Source organism: Clinocottus analis, unplaced genomic scaffold (assembly GCF_023055335.1).
Source record: "Clinocottus analis isolate CAN_PGR_092001 unplaced genomic scaffold, fCliAna1.0.p SCAF_2, whole genome shotgun sequence".
NCBI lineage: Eukaryota > Metazoa > Chordata > Actinopteri > Perciformes > Cottidae > Clinocottus > Clinocottus analis.
Genome location: NW_027175931.1, coordinates 19,686,033 through 19,700,955, shown reverse-complemented (window position 1 = coordinate 19,700,955; position 14,923 = coordinate 19,686,033). Strand labels below are relative to the sequence as shown.

Below are 14,923 nucleotides of genomic sequence, written 5' to 3'. Positions count from 1 at the left end.
GCCTTAAACAACAAACAAACCCAGAATCAAGAAGAAGCTCACCTGCATAGACATAGCTCCTGCGGGCATCTGTCCCCCAAAGTTCATTCCCATCATGCCCTGCATGTTCGGTTGCATGACTGGAACCATAGAGAAGCCCTGCTGTTGTTGCTGCTGCTGCTGCTGTTGTTGTTGTTGTTGTTGCTGCATGGGTACCATGCCTGCAGAAACACAAACACACACAAACACTGTTATAATATACTGCACACATGGCAAAGAAGTGTCTTTAATTACTATTTAAAGCATGAGTATGCCTAATTTAAAGTACACCTAAAAAAACATGAAAAAGAGCCTCGAGAGACTAGGGATGATTCAGTATTGCAAATCAATTTCCTAGACAGCTGGAAAAAGACACAGGCTCAGCAACAAACAAATCTATTTTTCTGGTGACTACAGTGACAGCTCACAGCAAAACAGGAGGAGAAAGCAAAGAAGAAAAAAATAGAAAAGTGTCTTGTGTTTGTTTTCACAGATGCTGTGTGAGCTGACAGCCAGAACTGTGCAGCCAGCTCCGACTCAAGCCTCTAGATGATTCACTATTTTACGGTTTAACCGGGCTGAATAAGTGGCTTGTTTAGCTGGCTACACACAATGTACTTAGTCTAAAATGACATTGCTAATGGGGGCATGTAATGGTGCTTGTCCTTAGTGGTATGTGGATGGTTTATCAGGAGTGAAAAGTCAAGAGTCTAAATATGACAATGTACGCACAGCTAAATGATAGTACATGTGTGGCCCACAATGCACCTCTCTGGGAACAGGTAACACATGGATGATGGATTTCTGATGGGCTGAATCTTTGCTGCTACTTAATTCTGTCCAAGCACTTATGGGGATTTTATGGGGCAAAGAGCTATTGTTAACAGGAAAGACTAATATGAAGTCTATTCGTAATAAATTATATAGATATATCACAAAACAATCAAAGTGACCTATTTCATAAGTATATATTTTTTTAATCAAAATATACTGATATGGTGTGCAAAATGATCAACGGGTCACCGTAAAAATGCTAAATCTTATGTCACTGATCAGATCAACATTCTGAGGGACAACGCTTTCCATTTGACGATCAGCTTTTGATGATGAAACGAGTGAAACATATTTTCAAAAACTCAGTTTGAAAGAATAGATAGGTAATAGGTAATATTGAGTGCAGGATGACTCACCTTGTGGCGGTCCCAGGCCCCCCCCAACAGGATACATGAAACTATGGGGAGAAAATAAACAGAATTGCAGGTTATGAGATTTCAACTGAGACATGAGTAAAGAAACCGACAGATAGCTTATTTAGGTGAGCTCGAAACCTTCATCACGTTGCCTGCTGCTTTGAACAATGCAAAGTATAAATCAAAATCACCGCATTTCTATCCTGCGATTGTTATTTGTGCTGTATAACAATACATTCAAAGCTATCCATTGATAGATAGATTTATATATATATATATATATATATATATATATATATATATATATATATATATATATATATACACATACATACATACATACACACAGAGAGAGAGAGAGAGAGAGAGAGAGAGAGAAATCTAAAATATCATAAGTATAATGTAATACTTATAACACAATAATAGAAGGTAAAAGACAAATTAAATGTTAAACTGTATTTGACTAAATATGATGATTGCTTAAAGTCAACAAACGGTTGCAACTACGACTTTAAATAATGTAATTGGATGTGGTTCCATTGTGCAAATCCCTGCTTGTACTTTAATTGTTGTTGACAAGAAATTAAGAGGGTACGTATGCATTTGACACAACTAAAAAATAAATAAAAGCCTTGATTGCTAGAGTGGAACCATATTTGAAGGCAAGGTCTTACTTCCACCATAAAAGCTGCTTTCACTACAAATACAACATCTGATTGGTTTACTGATGGAATTAATTGATCAGCAATGAACATTTGTTATACAAACTAGTTCATGCAAAAAGACCAGGGTAAATTGTCACTCACTTATCTTTTAAAATTTCAACATTAAGGCTCAAAAGGCAGAATAATTCATGCAGTTTCATTTCCACAGGCAACTTCTTTGTGCTGATAATCTGGCCTCTAAGAAACAATCAGAGGAAGTTTCTACAAGTCGGCCAAGTCACTACTTTCGAGCGCCAACCCACACAGGCCTTCGGCTATTTGTCAAATAACTTATTACAATCCAGTTCTTCAAGCTGAAGTTGATGATGCAAAGACAAACAAGAGAAAGAGCTAGCAAGACCTCTGTGTCCTGGACTGACTAATCCAATAGGTGACACTATCATACTGATAATATTAGTACCAACATAACTGTACTAACAAAAGAGATGCAGGGAACTCATCAGACAGTGCAAGCATTCACCAAGCAATTACAAACTCCCTGTGGCAAAAAGGAAATAATTTAGACCCAACTTTCACTTCTACATGAAAAAAATACTTTCGTAAACTATGACAGTCAAGTGTAAAATACTGGATTCTTTGGCCATAATAACTAACGATTATTTTTAAATAATCAATTCAGTCTACAAACTGCCACAAAAAGTAAGAAATGCTCCGTTAATGTGTTTGCATCACTTGTTTTCTCCGACCAACAATACAAAATTTAGAGATACTAAAATGAGATGCAAAATTCAGATATACTAAATGTAATACAGTGATATTCAATAGAGAAGAGCAGCAAATACAGACATCACTAAAATAAGAAAATGTCTTTGATCAATCAAGCTTTTTCTATACGCAAAATTGTGTTATACAAAAGTAATACGTTAATACATACATTTTAAAGCTGCTATATAATGAAAAATAAATAATTCAAACTGAGCAATGGCTTAAATGCACCCATGTGGTCAGAAAACAAAATTGGAGGGTTGAATAAAGGGGGTGACATTTTCAACAGAAATGCCATCACAGAATGATATTTTAATAAGATTTGATTGTATGAGTGTATGTGTATGAATGTTTGTCTTCATATACATACACACACACACACACACACACACACACACACACACACACACATATATGACTGATGATGCTCGACCGTAAGGTTTCAGAATCACATCTGCTCCCTGTAAGATTTGCAGCTTAAAAGCATTTAGATGAGCGCTACAGCACTGCTGCCCACCATCCTGCAGCAAATAACGGGTCATGGCTGGGCAGATTAACGTGGAAGGAGATAAGCAGTGATAGCAGCTGCGGACGCCAGCGCCTTGTAAAAGGCCTGTAATCATCCGACAGCTATCATTAAACCGTTTTGAAAGCTGGGAAACAGAAGGCAGGGTCAGGAGTTTTAGTCAATGTCATCACTACTGAGGAAGCTAAAATAAAAATAATTCAAGCTTATTCAAAAACTTCTCTCTCAGTGGAATACACAGTGGCCTGATGAGAACGCCTTCAAAGGGAAATACAGACTTAGAAGTGAAATGAAAAACTGAGTGGACAGTAAATTAACCCTTTATTAAAACTGAAACTAATAGTTAAATTAATACCATCATTATGTCTTTCATTCTCTGGTATCATCAAAATAAAATAGAGGAGTTGATGTTTTTTTTATCATTGTTCACTGAATAATCAATCTTTGGTTTTAAAATATCTGATCTCGTTCCTGTTCATCAGGTACACAGAAAGTGGCATGAGATCCTTCATAAAGTTAAATATTTTATTAACCAGCAACCACAGGCAATGAAACAGAGAAGAAGGCCCCTGCTCTGCTACACACACCAACCACAACTAAAATATTAAATTACAACTCTGGCTGCCATAGATTATAGTCACTGTAATAACCATGTATGCAGTTCTCCTGAACTGATGATTGGAGAGAGAACATTTGTTATAATTCCAATTTTGCAAAACACACCCCAGAATACAATACTCTCGACAAGCACAGTAGAGCATGAGACATTCAAGAGGTCAGACGTCTGACCATCATCACCTGACACAATAGAAGAGGCTATCAAGCATTTCTGTCACCGTCAGCCTTCCTTACAGTTTGATCTACTAGATCTTTGACCAATCAGCTTTGCATCATTACATACATTCACTAATACATTTACAAGTACAAACGTTCCTTGAACCAAGCTTCTAACAAGATATTTTTTAAGCTGCACTACTGCTCCACCTCCTGGCTTTCCACTCAGGCACTCCTGTCACCTTTTAATTTAGTATCGTTGTACTATCATGTCTGGCAGTTAAACACACGGCACTCACACAATCCAAAATGTAATTCCCTCATTTACATCCATTATATTTCTCATAGAAACAGATTTGAACATGGTGAGAGAAGAAAATATGCCCCAATGCAAGAAATATGAAGACTTTATTCATCTGACAGAAAGTCGTCTGTCAAAAAAAAAAGGGATACTGGTGGTTTTGAGTGAGCAATATGAATAAAATCCACTATCTGCGGTAGAATATACATTCAAATTTATGAATACAAAACTCCTTTAAAAATGTAATATAGCCATCAGACAGTGTCACGACGGCCTAATACACACAACAGCTCTAACATGACAGTTGACAAACTGTACAAATTCAGATTTTTTGTGGATTGTCCTCTACAAGTGCCTAAAGGTGACGCCGTATCCACAGCAGCCATTAGAAGAGCTATTACTGGCACATTCCTGTCTGACTAACTACATTAAGACATTTTCTTCTGCTCTCTATACTCATTTGTCACAAGTCAGTAACTGTCCACCAGACATCAGCAGCGTGATCAGCATTGTAAAAAGAACTAGTATAACCTTCTGGTCTTCACATTACACTAGCTTTTTCCTACTGCCCACACTGCAGCCATGGGGGCTTTGGTTTCACCTGTCAGATCAGTATCACCTGGCTCGTCGAGATGGCTAAAGCCAGAGCCTATTTATTATTCAAACTGCTCGAGCTCAGCTTTGAAAGAATCATGAGGCTCGTCTTCTCATCTCGCCTGCAGACCATCATCATCATCACACTACTTTAGTAAGACACCTGTACATCCTCTCAACATCTGCTACAACTACCTATGAACCCGGTAGAGATGAGAGACATGCGATACAGTAAACCAGTATAAAACAAACAATAAGCAGAGCAGTGGGACTGCAGAAGAGGACTTGCAGCTTGTGTGTGAGGAGGAGAGACATCTTTTAATTGATCTAGATGTCATGTACAGTGCGTTTTGCTCGATCTTTAATTCCCTCCTGCTCCACTTTCTTAAATACTTAATCAACAACCGACATGTTACTGAATAGCCTCCCCCTACGGCAGACTAAGAAAGTTGATAAGGCCAGATTGCAACATAGTCGGCCGTGCACAGGCCTGTCTGTATAGGTGCTAGCTTATTTTTCTGACAATGCTCAAGTTACCAGAGAGTACTGTGGACGTGTGTTTTGGTGAGTATCGGGATACGACACTGAGTACGGTGAACTGCGTGCACACTAACAGCTACAAGAGACATAACGCGTGAAATGTGTTTAATAAACGAGCACTGTGGCTTTGTTTTGGTCCCAGCGGAGCGTGGAGAAGCAGCAAAACCCAGCTAGCTAACGTTAGCTGACACCTGACAACCAGCCATCTCATCTCATCATCATCGCCCTGACAACAACAACCGTTTTCAACCGCTGTCTTTACGGTCCTTCTGTGCGAGTAGTGTGTTGCTGAGGGGCTGTCTGAGGTGGAGAGCTCACGAGTTGCTTACATTGTAGCGACATAGATGATTTAAAAATGCCAAATTACCTGCCGCCTCCCCCTGATCCTGGCCGCAGCGCCATCTTGATAACAGCAGTCACCAGTAGGAGATGACGTCAGCAGTGACGGTGGCCGCCATGGGGCAGTGATGCCCTGAGTTTGGTCTCACGGGCACAGCTCACTTCCTGCTAAATGACCGACGCTCTCTCATACCTGTGACACAATTCAAGGAATGAGGCTTTTTTTTTTTTTTTTAGAGCGGTAGGGGGTCATAATTATAAAAATATTGAGTACCAAACACTTTAATTTCCTTTCTCATTCTAGTGATTTTGTAAGCACCAGTGTGTGCCTTTACTGTATCAATTCATGGTGGCAATGTCTTTATTAATGTAAAAGAAAACATAAAGCACCGGTGACACGGTGGCAATCAAAATATAATAATATAAGAAAGCTCACCGGCATTCTGTATTGTTTCAATTAGTTATTCTCCTGTAGGTCAACTTCAGTTACAATTATATCCCTGAAGGATCAACATACACATAAGCATGATTTACTGTTCGCAATGATGACTGAATGAGACATCAAGCCATAGCGGACGGCGTTTGAGTAATATAGAAAGACGAGGGACTGATTATTCGCCTGGACGTCCTTTGAGGCATTACACAGGACTTGAAATGCCCTCAGCCCGTTTTGTATTTTGCTGCAATACAATATATTTTCCAACAGGTGTCAGTGTTAAGCTTGTTTTCAGGTTTGTTTATGTCCAGCCACACACAGGATGTATGATTAAACCTGTATGCATTTTGTACAGTCTGACACTGACTATGTGTCTGTCGAGAAAGACTGATCATTTGTCATTCTGGACAAGAAGTATGATGATGGGAATATGGACTATGCATGTAGATGCAGTCAGAAAGTTATTTATTAAAGGGCCTCTGACAATTTTCCTGTAGCACACCCTCCCTGTAAATCTACATATTTCCAATTTATAATGAAGTAGCTTCAAAGTGAAAATGTTTTCCTCACCACTAAGATGTCATGTATCCTTTTTTTTGACTGTGGCAGCACATCATTTAAGACAATGATGCTTCTGTTATTAAAATATTTAAATCCAAAATTGCAATATATGTTTTTTAAAACATATTTTGGTATACTTATGAAACAAAGTCATATTAATTTCTGATAAATGACAACAACAGTTGCCTTGTGAAATCAAGAAACCATTTTACATTTAAATTGCTATATTTTAAAGTGGTAAACAGCATTTAATCTTTCTTCACTACTCAAACAGGTAGATAACCAGTTTTTTTCTGTAAGTGTACGTTTTATTCTCTAAGTTAATGTATTTGAAATCTGTCATAAGTATACTACATATTTTGATATTTGTATTGCACGCCTATTGTGTCTGTCCACTGATGTCTTGTCTAACATTTTTACTGGCTGCTTGAAGCATTGAGGCCATTGTGCATCCTGACAAAGTGATTCACTTGGCAATTTCATTGTTACACCAATGACAAGGTGGAGCAACAAGGAAAAGCCTCTCTTGTATTGTCTTATAGCGGGTGCTGTTGTGAAAGATTTACAGCTTAATGAGAGCAGTGCAAGAGAGCCAATGACAAGCCCGGCTGCTATCCATCACCTGGTCTGCCCTCACGCTTTCCTATACCTCTGCTGTATTCAACAGCAATGATTCAAAGTCCATATACATGACAGAGGGACTAATGTGACCATTTAGGCTGTATAGTGACACATAACAAATAGAAAAAGTTCATTTTTAGTTTCACATATGAATATAAAGTTGTTAGACAGAAATGTTTTGTTTTCACAGTACTTTACCCACATGATAAAAACAGAGTGGAGACAGTTTTTCCGAAGGATTTGATTTATTTCACTTTCATTTAAGAGAGAACTGCAGCTTTAAATAAGAACACTGAGGATGTGTCCTTGGTAATTGTTTTGTGAATGGTGCAGGTAAATTTTACAGTTAAAAAACAGTCATGGCAGATGTTTTAAAGACTGATTCCATTATGTTCAGACTTAAAGAAAAGTCACATTTCACAATGTTTTGCCTAACATGAGTAATTTGATAAAGATCTCTGCCTCGTGTCAAAATGGTGTGCCTATATATTGACCGTACTACTGGTAATGTTCTCAGCATTGTCGCTAGGAAATAGCATTTTTCTTTTTTTAATGAGCTAAGTTTATACTGTACACTTACACATGGTGGGGGTTGGAGGCTAATTCTGGACTAATTAAAACTTAAAAATAAAGCAGCACTCAGATCAAAATGTGCATAGATGAAAATGGAAAAAAAATGTAATTGATCAGTCATACAGAAAAAACTAATATTTTTTCAGTAACAATCTCAAAGATTTGAATTTAAATACATGTCTGTTAAGTCACCCTCTATCGCCGAATGAGTTAATACAGTGTTGATTAAGCCTATGACCCACTGATGAAATCCCTCACGTTTGCAATATCACAAACTGGGTTTCAGTGGCGAGATTTCCGGGACATATCACAGCTGGACAGGAAACCTTTCTACAAATGTGAGAACAGCCTTCGTGTATCAAACTACATTCCTCCTCCTACACAGTGACGCTCAAACATTCACACTTTCAAGAGAAGGCAACTTTAATTATCGCCTGTGCGCATTGATTTGTTTATGTGAGCTCAATACAGTCGCATGGATTATTTTCTGCTGCTCTTTATTGCTTCTATTAAAACTCATTTAAAAGATGATTAGGCCTCGTCAGTTTTCTGTTCCCTCCACTTCTCTGAGAGCAGATCACGGTGTCCCTCCCTGCTGTGTGTGTCGGGTTTAGCTGGAGGCCGGCCGACTCAGTCAGTCAGTCAGTCAGTCACGTCCCCCTCCAGTGTTGGATGTGGACTGGCTGTGGGCAGCCCCCCCAGAGAGGAGGTCCGGCGAGAAAGGTGAACATTAACCCGGGTCCCATTCTGGGCATCACACTATTCCCCATAAATCATTAACCTGTCCAGCATCAAGCCTGTGACAGCATCAGAATGACAACATCAATCCATCAGGATTCCTCTAAACTGCAGATTTTCAGCCTCAGATGCAAATAGGGTAAATGTAGACTCATTCTGGTGGAAACAGACTTCTACTTCGGCTCTGCAGAGTCTTATCTGAAACACCTCCCGTGGTCCTGATATTTAGTTTAATGCTGGTTTATTGTAGATGATTTATTTCATGTAAAATCCTACATGATAGCCATAAAGAAGCCTCATGTATCAAGTGCTTGGATAGTGACAAAGTGAATTCTGTCTCAACATTTAAATATTTTACAAGCTCATCAAAGGGTAAATACATCTGGCATCAAGCACATGACAGGCTCTTAAGGTCTATGTAAGATCTATCACAGTCTGAGGCCATGCTTCTGACAGCTATTAGTATGTTATTGTTATAAATTCATTGAGTGGCCATTGCTAAATGTTCAATACCCCCTTTTGTTTTTGTTTTACATGTATATACTCTCAAATTATATTTATACAAACAATAGTAGGACATATGTGGATATTGAACAAAAGTATGGCACTGAACCATGTGTCGCCTAATTTATATATAGAAGCCAAATAACTTTAGTGTGCCATTGAATTTGGCAAAAACTATCCTGGAGAAAAAGGACTGGGTTTGCTGATTTGGGTGCACAGTGAGTTTCATTCAGGTTTGTGCAGATGATTGGAAATGGGGTTTTATGCGTTTACGTTTCCGTGTTCAAGTTTGTTAACTCTTAGGAAATAAGTCAAGGTATTATTACCTTAGTATTCATTCTGAGTTCCCAGTATTATTATGGATATCTCAATCACTATTCACAGCTTATGGATTTGGTTTTGGACTCAAATGTCTGAAAATTGGATCGTGGAAATGATTCAAGTTTGTTTTCTTTCTTTTTTTCTTTTTGACTAAGACACACTGCAGGAAACAAGCTCAAAATCATTAAAGTGTAGACTACAGATTAAGGTAAACCAAAAATACTTCTCACATTCAGCTTTCATTTTTCAACACTTTGAAAAAGAGAATGCCAATGAGCTGAATTTAATTGAATAAAAAAAAAACTTGAGATCAATAGCTCCCAATCTTTTCACGCGTCCAGCCTGGCTGTCACTGTAGGTGGTGCTGGTGGCGATGTACAGTGAAGGGTGCTGATTGTTACTGCAGAGGCCTGACTGATCTCCATGACTGTGCAGGGCACAACAGAGGCCTCCTTGATGAGGCCTTTTGATGGAAGACCTCTGTCAGAGCAGCTCCATACATGTGTATGTATTTCTCCATAGAAAGGTTGGCGTTAACTCTGGTCGCAGTGACCAATTAGCCCTGGCAGAGAGTGGCCTCCTGACCCTTGACCCCTGCTGGGTAGTCTTACCCATTAACCCCTCGGACCACAGCTGGAGTTGATGTAGTATCCTTTCTTCTGGCTCTGCTAAACACACGGCCACATTCACCCTGCAGCTTCCACTTTCTGTCTCTTTGCCCCTCTCCTCTGTTACCCGGGTGTCGTCTCGCTCCTCGTGTTGACCTCTCGAGTCCTTGACCGCACAGATCTGTTGGTCCACCTCCATCATCATCAGGAATTATAGGCCAATGCAGAAGTTAGCACCACACTGGTCACCCTGACAAAAAGCCAATGGTATTTTTTCTTTAGATTGCATACAATTAGGTCTGTCACAAACAAACATGAAGGATACCTTTTGACATCTTTTGTTCAGCGTGATAATCTTCACAGATTAACAAGAACGATTATGATTTTTCAGAGATTGAATGCAATCGCCAGGAGTAAAAAGCTAACGTTTGACTCAAACGTTATGTCGCCTCATTTAGCAAATTGATACCCTTTTTAAAGACACATAAACGCTTTCAAATTCACCAGACGGGTGTTCAAATAGGTATCTTAAGTTAGAGAAACGAAATGGTATAATCTCCTAAACTTGCATTAACCACTGACCTAGTATTAGTCATGTAAGGGAACCAGAAATTAAACATTCTGACTCATTTCCAGGTTTTAGGACTTACACCTGCAGCAATCCAGGACAGCTTGAATATAGGCCAATTGTTTTCTAGGTCACCTTTCTATATAGAAATCACCTGAGTCACTTTCCATATCAACATACCAAAGTATTAGAACTTGCATGATAATAGCAATGGAATCAATTTGAGTGGGATGTATATTTAATATCGCCGATAGCAGTTGCAGTATTTATGTTTTTATTGCAGTAAGTTGCACAGTATGTGTCTCGAAGTGTTAATACTGATTAAGAAACTTGAACTTGTCCCAAGTGCACATGTGTGAAGAGCAGGTTGAGAGTTAATAACTTAATATGACATTAACATGTGATGAACTAGTTTAAATTACAGGTGAAGGGATAAGGATCACTAGACATTATATTCTGACTGGCATCATTTCCCCAGATGAACTTTGTCTGGCCAAAGAAGAGGCAGCATCAGTCATGACCTTTCCTGTTTTACGCTCTGCTGCCTGGGAGTCATTCCAGTCGGCTTATAAGAGGTGAAAGGAGAGTCAATGATCCTCTGTTCCCTGGAAGGCTTTGATCAGATAGATGCGGCACAGAATTAGAAAGCCAAGGAGGAGTTGACGAAACTGTATGTCCTGAAGACCGGATGAAGCTTCCTGGAAGATGACAGCAGCCCTGCGTATGCGTCGACAAATTCATTGTGATATTTTAGTGTTGAACCAGTTTGTTTTGCTCCTCAAAATTGGGATATCTGATGAAAAATTAAGGAAGACATTAGTATAAAATGTTTTAGGATAATATTTACTGAGGCCTGTTAAGGTGAGAATACTTTTTTACATTCAGTTTAGTTGTCAAAAATATTCCCAAACTTACTAACACTATAGTGATTATTAAACAATTGTAGCAATGTATAATGTGTTTATTATTCCCTCTTGTTCACATTATTCCTAAATGATTAAAGCCTCGCCGCTGAAAGACGAGCAATAACACACTGAAGATGTTTCTTTCTGTTTGGTTGATAGAAAATAGTATTATTATAATTTGAATTATACTTTTGACCTTGTGCTGTAATTAATTTAACAATCGGCATGTATAATAAATAACAAATAAAAATAGCTGTCCATGTGCAAGTTGACTATGCGCATAATCAGAACATCAGATGGTTCAGATGATCATGCATCGTTGATTGTATTTAAAAAAAAGTGAGTTTTGGTAATACAATCCATAAAACATTCACCTGCATGTTTCCGGATTAATAAACTCATCCCTGAAATAACAAAACTAACAATGGAGCACACGGGAGGTGAAACAAAACAACAAGCTAGCTGCTGGGTTTAGCAAATATAACCTGTGTTTGAAGCCAGAATAGTCCGGAGCACATTTCCAACAGCTGTCTGAGAACGTGCTCCTGAATCGAGCTTGTATCCACACTCGAATTCACGGCTGAATTAAATGGCACATTTAGAGAGTTCAGTGTTGTGTCTCAAACTCTAACAGATGCTAATGGGCCTTTCAGTATTTCAGTTTCTTTTAGAGAAAAGAGTAAAAGAGACATAGTCAGACCTGTAGAGGCCTCCTGGGTCTGAAAATCAAAGGCCTCATTGAAAACCAAATAGAGCAACATCAGTGGATTACAAGGGCTCAAACAGCAGGGCTCCACGACGGAGGCTGCAGGTCAACACAGGGATAGAGAAGCAGAGTTAAGGGTCATATAAGCCACGAGGTTTTAAAGTGGTAAATGTTTTTATCATGATGCAAACTTTTATTTAAAAGTCGATGTCTTTAAAGCGCCTATGATCAATTTTCTTTGTAAGCAGAACAGGGTTAATAGTATTAAAACGACTGGCTTATATCACACTTCAGATGCAGATACAACCGAAAGAATTCTTATTCCAAAAATTTCTAGAAGTTGTCGTTTCAAAACCTCTTAAAATGAAGGTGTGTGTGTAATGACAGCTACTATATTTTTTTTTACAGTGGGCTTTGTCAGAACCAGATAAAGGCTCACATGAATTGTGCTATCAACATGTCGGGTTCAGTGAACCTGTTGCTGGAGTAGTAATGTGCACTTTAGATCTATGAACTTCAAAGAGGCAGTTTGTCTTATCGTGCAGCAACACCACAACATCTTTAGGAGTTATAAACATTTTGGAGCGGTGGAAAGTAACTCGAGCAGTGCACCTAAGTACACATTTGAAGTACTTACATTTTATGTTACTTCAAACTTCTAATCCATTGCATTTCAGTGGAAAATATTGTACTTTTTGCTCCACTACTTGTATCTTAGAGCTACTAGCTGAGATACAAGTAACCCTGCAAGTCAAGATTTGAAATAAGTTGGAAATGTATTATAAAATAGTCATCCAAATGTGTTTGATATGATACAAACGAAAATTCTTACAAATATATTGTTAACAATCCAAACAGTAAATCAAATAGTTAGACTGAGTATAATATAATAGTAATATTACAGCAAGGACATTTCTTTAAATGTGCACACAAAATAACCAAATCCACATATTCTTTTAGGAAAAAAAACTTTTACTTGAAATATCAACATTTTCTCAGAAAGTATAAATAATGATTTATGATTGATTTAAATTTTTATACAAAAATAATACATTAGGACGAGAAGAAAAAAATCATATTCTGTCACACAAGTGTGAGTGCCTTCTGATCAGATGGCAGTAGATGTGCCTATAATACAAACCAAGCGACCAACATAACAATAACAAATGAAATGACCTAATATTGAACCGGAGACTGGATCTGACACACGCAGTAATAGTGATTCTTGATGCCAAATGTGGTCGCGTCCATTGCTCGCGAGCTTACAGCTCCACGTCTGCACACGTGTACCTTTGCTGCTTGGGGAGGGGGTGGGGGGGGGGGCAAACACAAATGGCCAGTTCGCGTCCAAACATGCTTCGGTACAGTTAGCGTGGGCGTCTGAACCCACAGCAGCTGCTCCGCTCCCCAACGTTTCCCAGTCTCTGTGGATTCCTGTATGATTAGAGCAGCTGCTGTCACAACACTGCCCTCTGTCATGTCTCTCTCCTTCACAAAATACCAGACTAATTTGACTGTTTTGTTTCAGAATACTTGTCAATATTTCCATTCTAACCCCCCAAGTTGGGGTCCTGGTGTATGATGAGGAGTTATTAACAATATTTGTCCAATTTGGTTTCTCTTCACATCGAGGCAAGAAAGTGGGAGAAGGAGGCGGGTGAGTCCCATTCCTGAAATTCACCTGAACCAGTGTGTGCAAACAGCACAGTGAGGAAGGGCAACAGTTACAGTGTGAGTCAGTCCTCCCTCCGTAGACATTGCTGGCGGACGCTTTTTCTTTGGCATAGCTTTCACACATTCATCCATCTGCTTTTCTGTTATTTTACAGGCAACTTTATCAACAGCAGCTCCAGCATGCAGTCTAAACTGTAAGCTGCGGGCTAATTGTTGGTGGCTTCACTGATAGTGCATATTCATTTCCAGTCTCAAGTGTGTGGAGTTCTGTGAAGACTCCTGTCATACATAAAACACAAACATTGCATAGTCCTTTCAAGATTGTCAAAGTCTTTTCAATCACAGTATACACATTGAACGACTCCTGTAATGATGAATCCCCTGTATGCTAGCACAGTAAAGCTGCGTGTGACAGAATAATATGGAAGACTCCTTAAGGCCCAGTAATGCATGTCAAACACACGCTCAAGATGTGTACGGGGGAGATTGTGATTGTCACACTGTTCTGCTCACGTGCAAGACGTGTTGTGTTGGCTTCCAGGAACTTGTTGTGAGTCTTTCAGCCTTCACAGAGGCTAATCACTGTCTCTGTCGTAGTTTAAGGGTGACTTCATATTCCCACCTTAAATCACAGAGTAATGTCGGTTGTCCCCAGAGCTTCGTTCAAGTCTGTACCGCCGCAGCTTGTGAGCCATATCGGGGCGCTTGTTTTTTGTTCCATGGTAATGTCAGAAAAGAGGATGGCAGGTGGCATACAAAACTGAATACTGTTTTCAAAGATTGGGTTAAAATCATCTTTGTTGATCATGTGTGTGCGACAGAAGGAGGGGGTAGGTGAGAGGGTGAGGGTTGGGGGAGGGGGGGGTCTGGTGTCCTCACTTTTCAGGTGGAGCGACTTTTGTTTTTTTTACGCCCCCCCCCCCCCCCCCACTCTGCCCCCATTTCTCATTTTCACCGCTTGGCCCGCCGTCGTCGGCACTCCTCTAGTTTTGTTGA

At 39.2% G+C, this 14,923-nt stretch overlaps 1 protein-coding gene across 6 annotated transcripts in view; it reads right to left on the bottom strand.

The window, feature by feature from the left end:
• Window positions 1-5,822, bottom strand: part of synrg (synergin, gamma) — a 34,548-nt gene extending 28,726 nt beyond the window's left edge. For all 6 annotated transcript variants that reach the window (XM_068584272.1, XM_068584271.1, XM_068584273.1 and 3 more), the window contains exons 1-3: window positions 5,741-5,822; window positions 1,209-1,249; window positions 43-200 (exon numbers count right to left, since the gene is read on the bottom strand). In XM_068584272.1, coding sequence (XP_068440373.1) covers window positions 43-200; window positions 1,209-1,249; window positions 5,741-5,775 — 234 coding nt within the window. In that variant the 5' untranslated portion in view covers window positions 5,776-5,822. The remainder of the gene's footprint in view (window positions 1-42; window positions 201-1,208; window positions 1,250-5,740) is intronic.
• Between the last annotated feature and the right edge of the window lie 9,101 nt (window positions 5,823-14,923).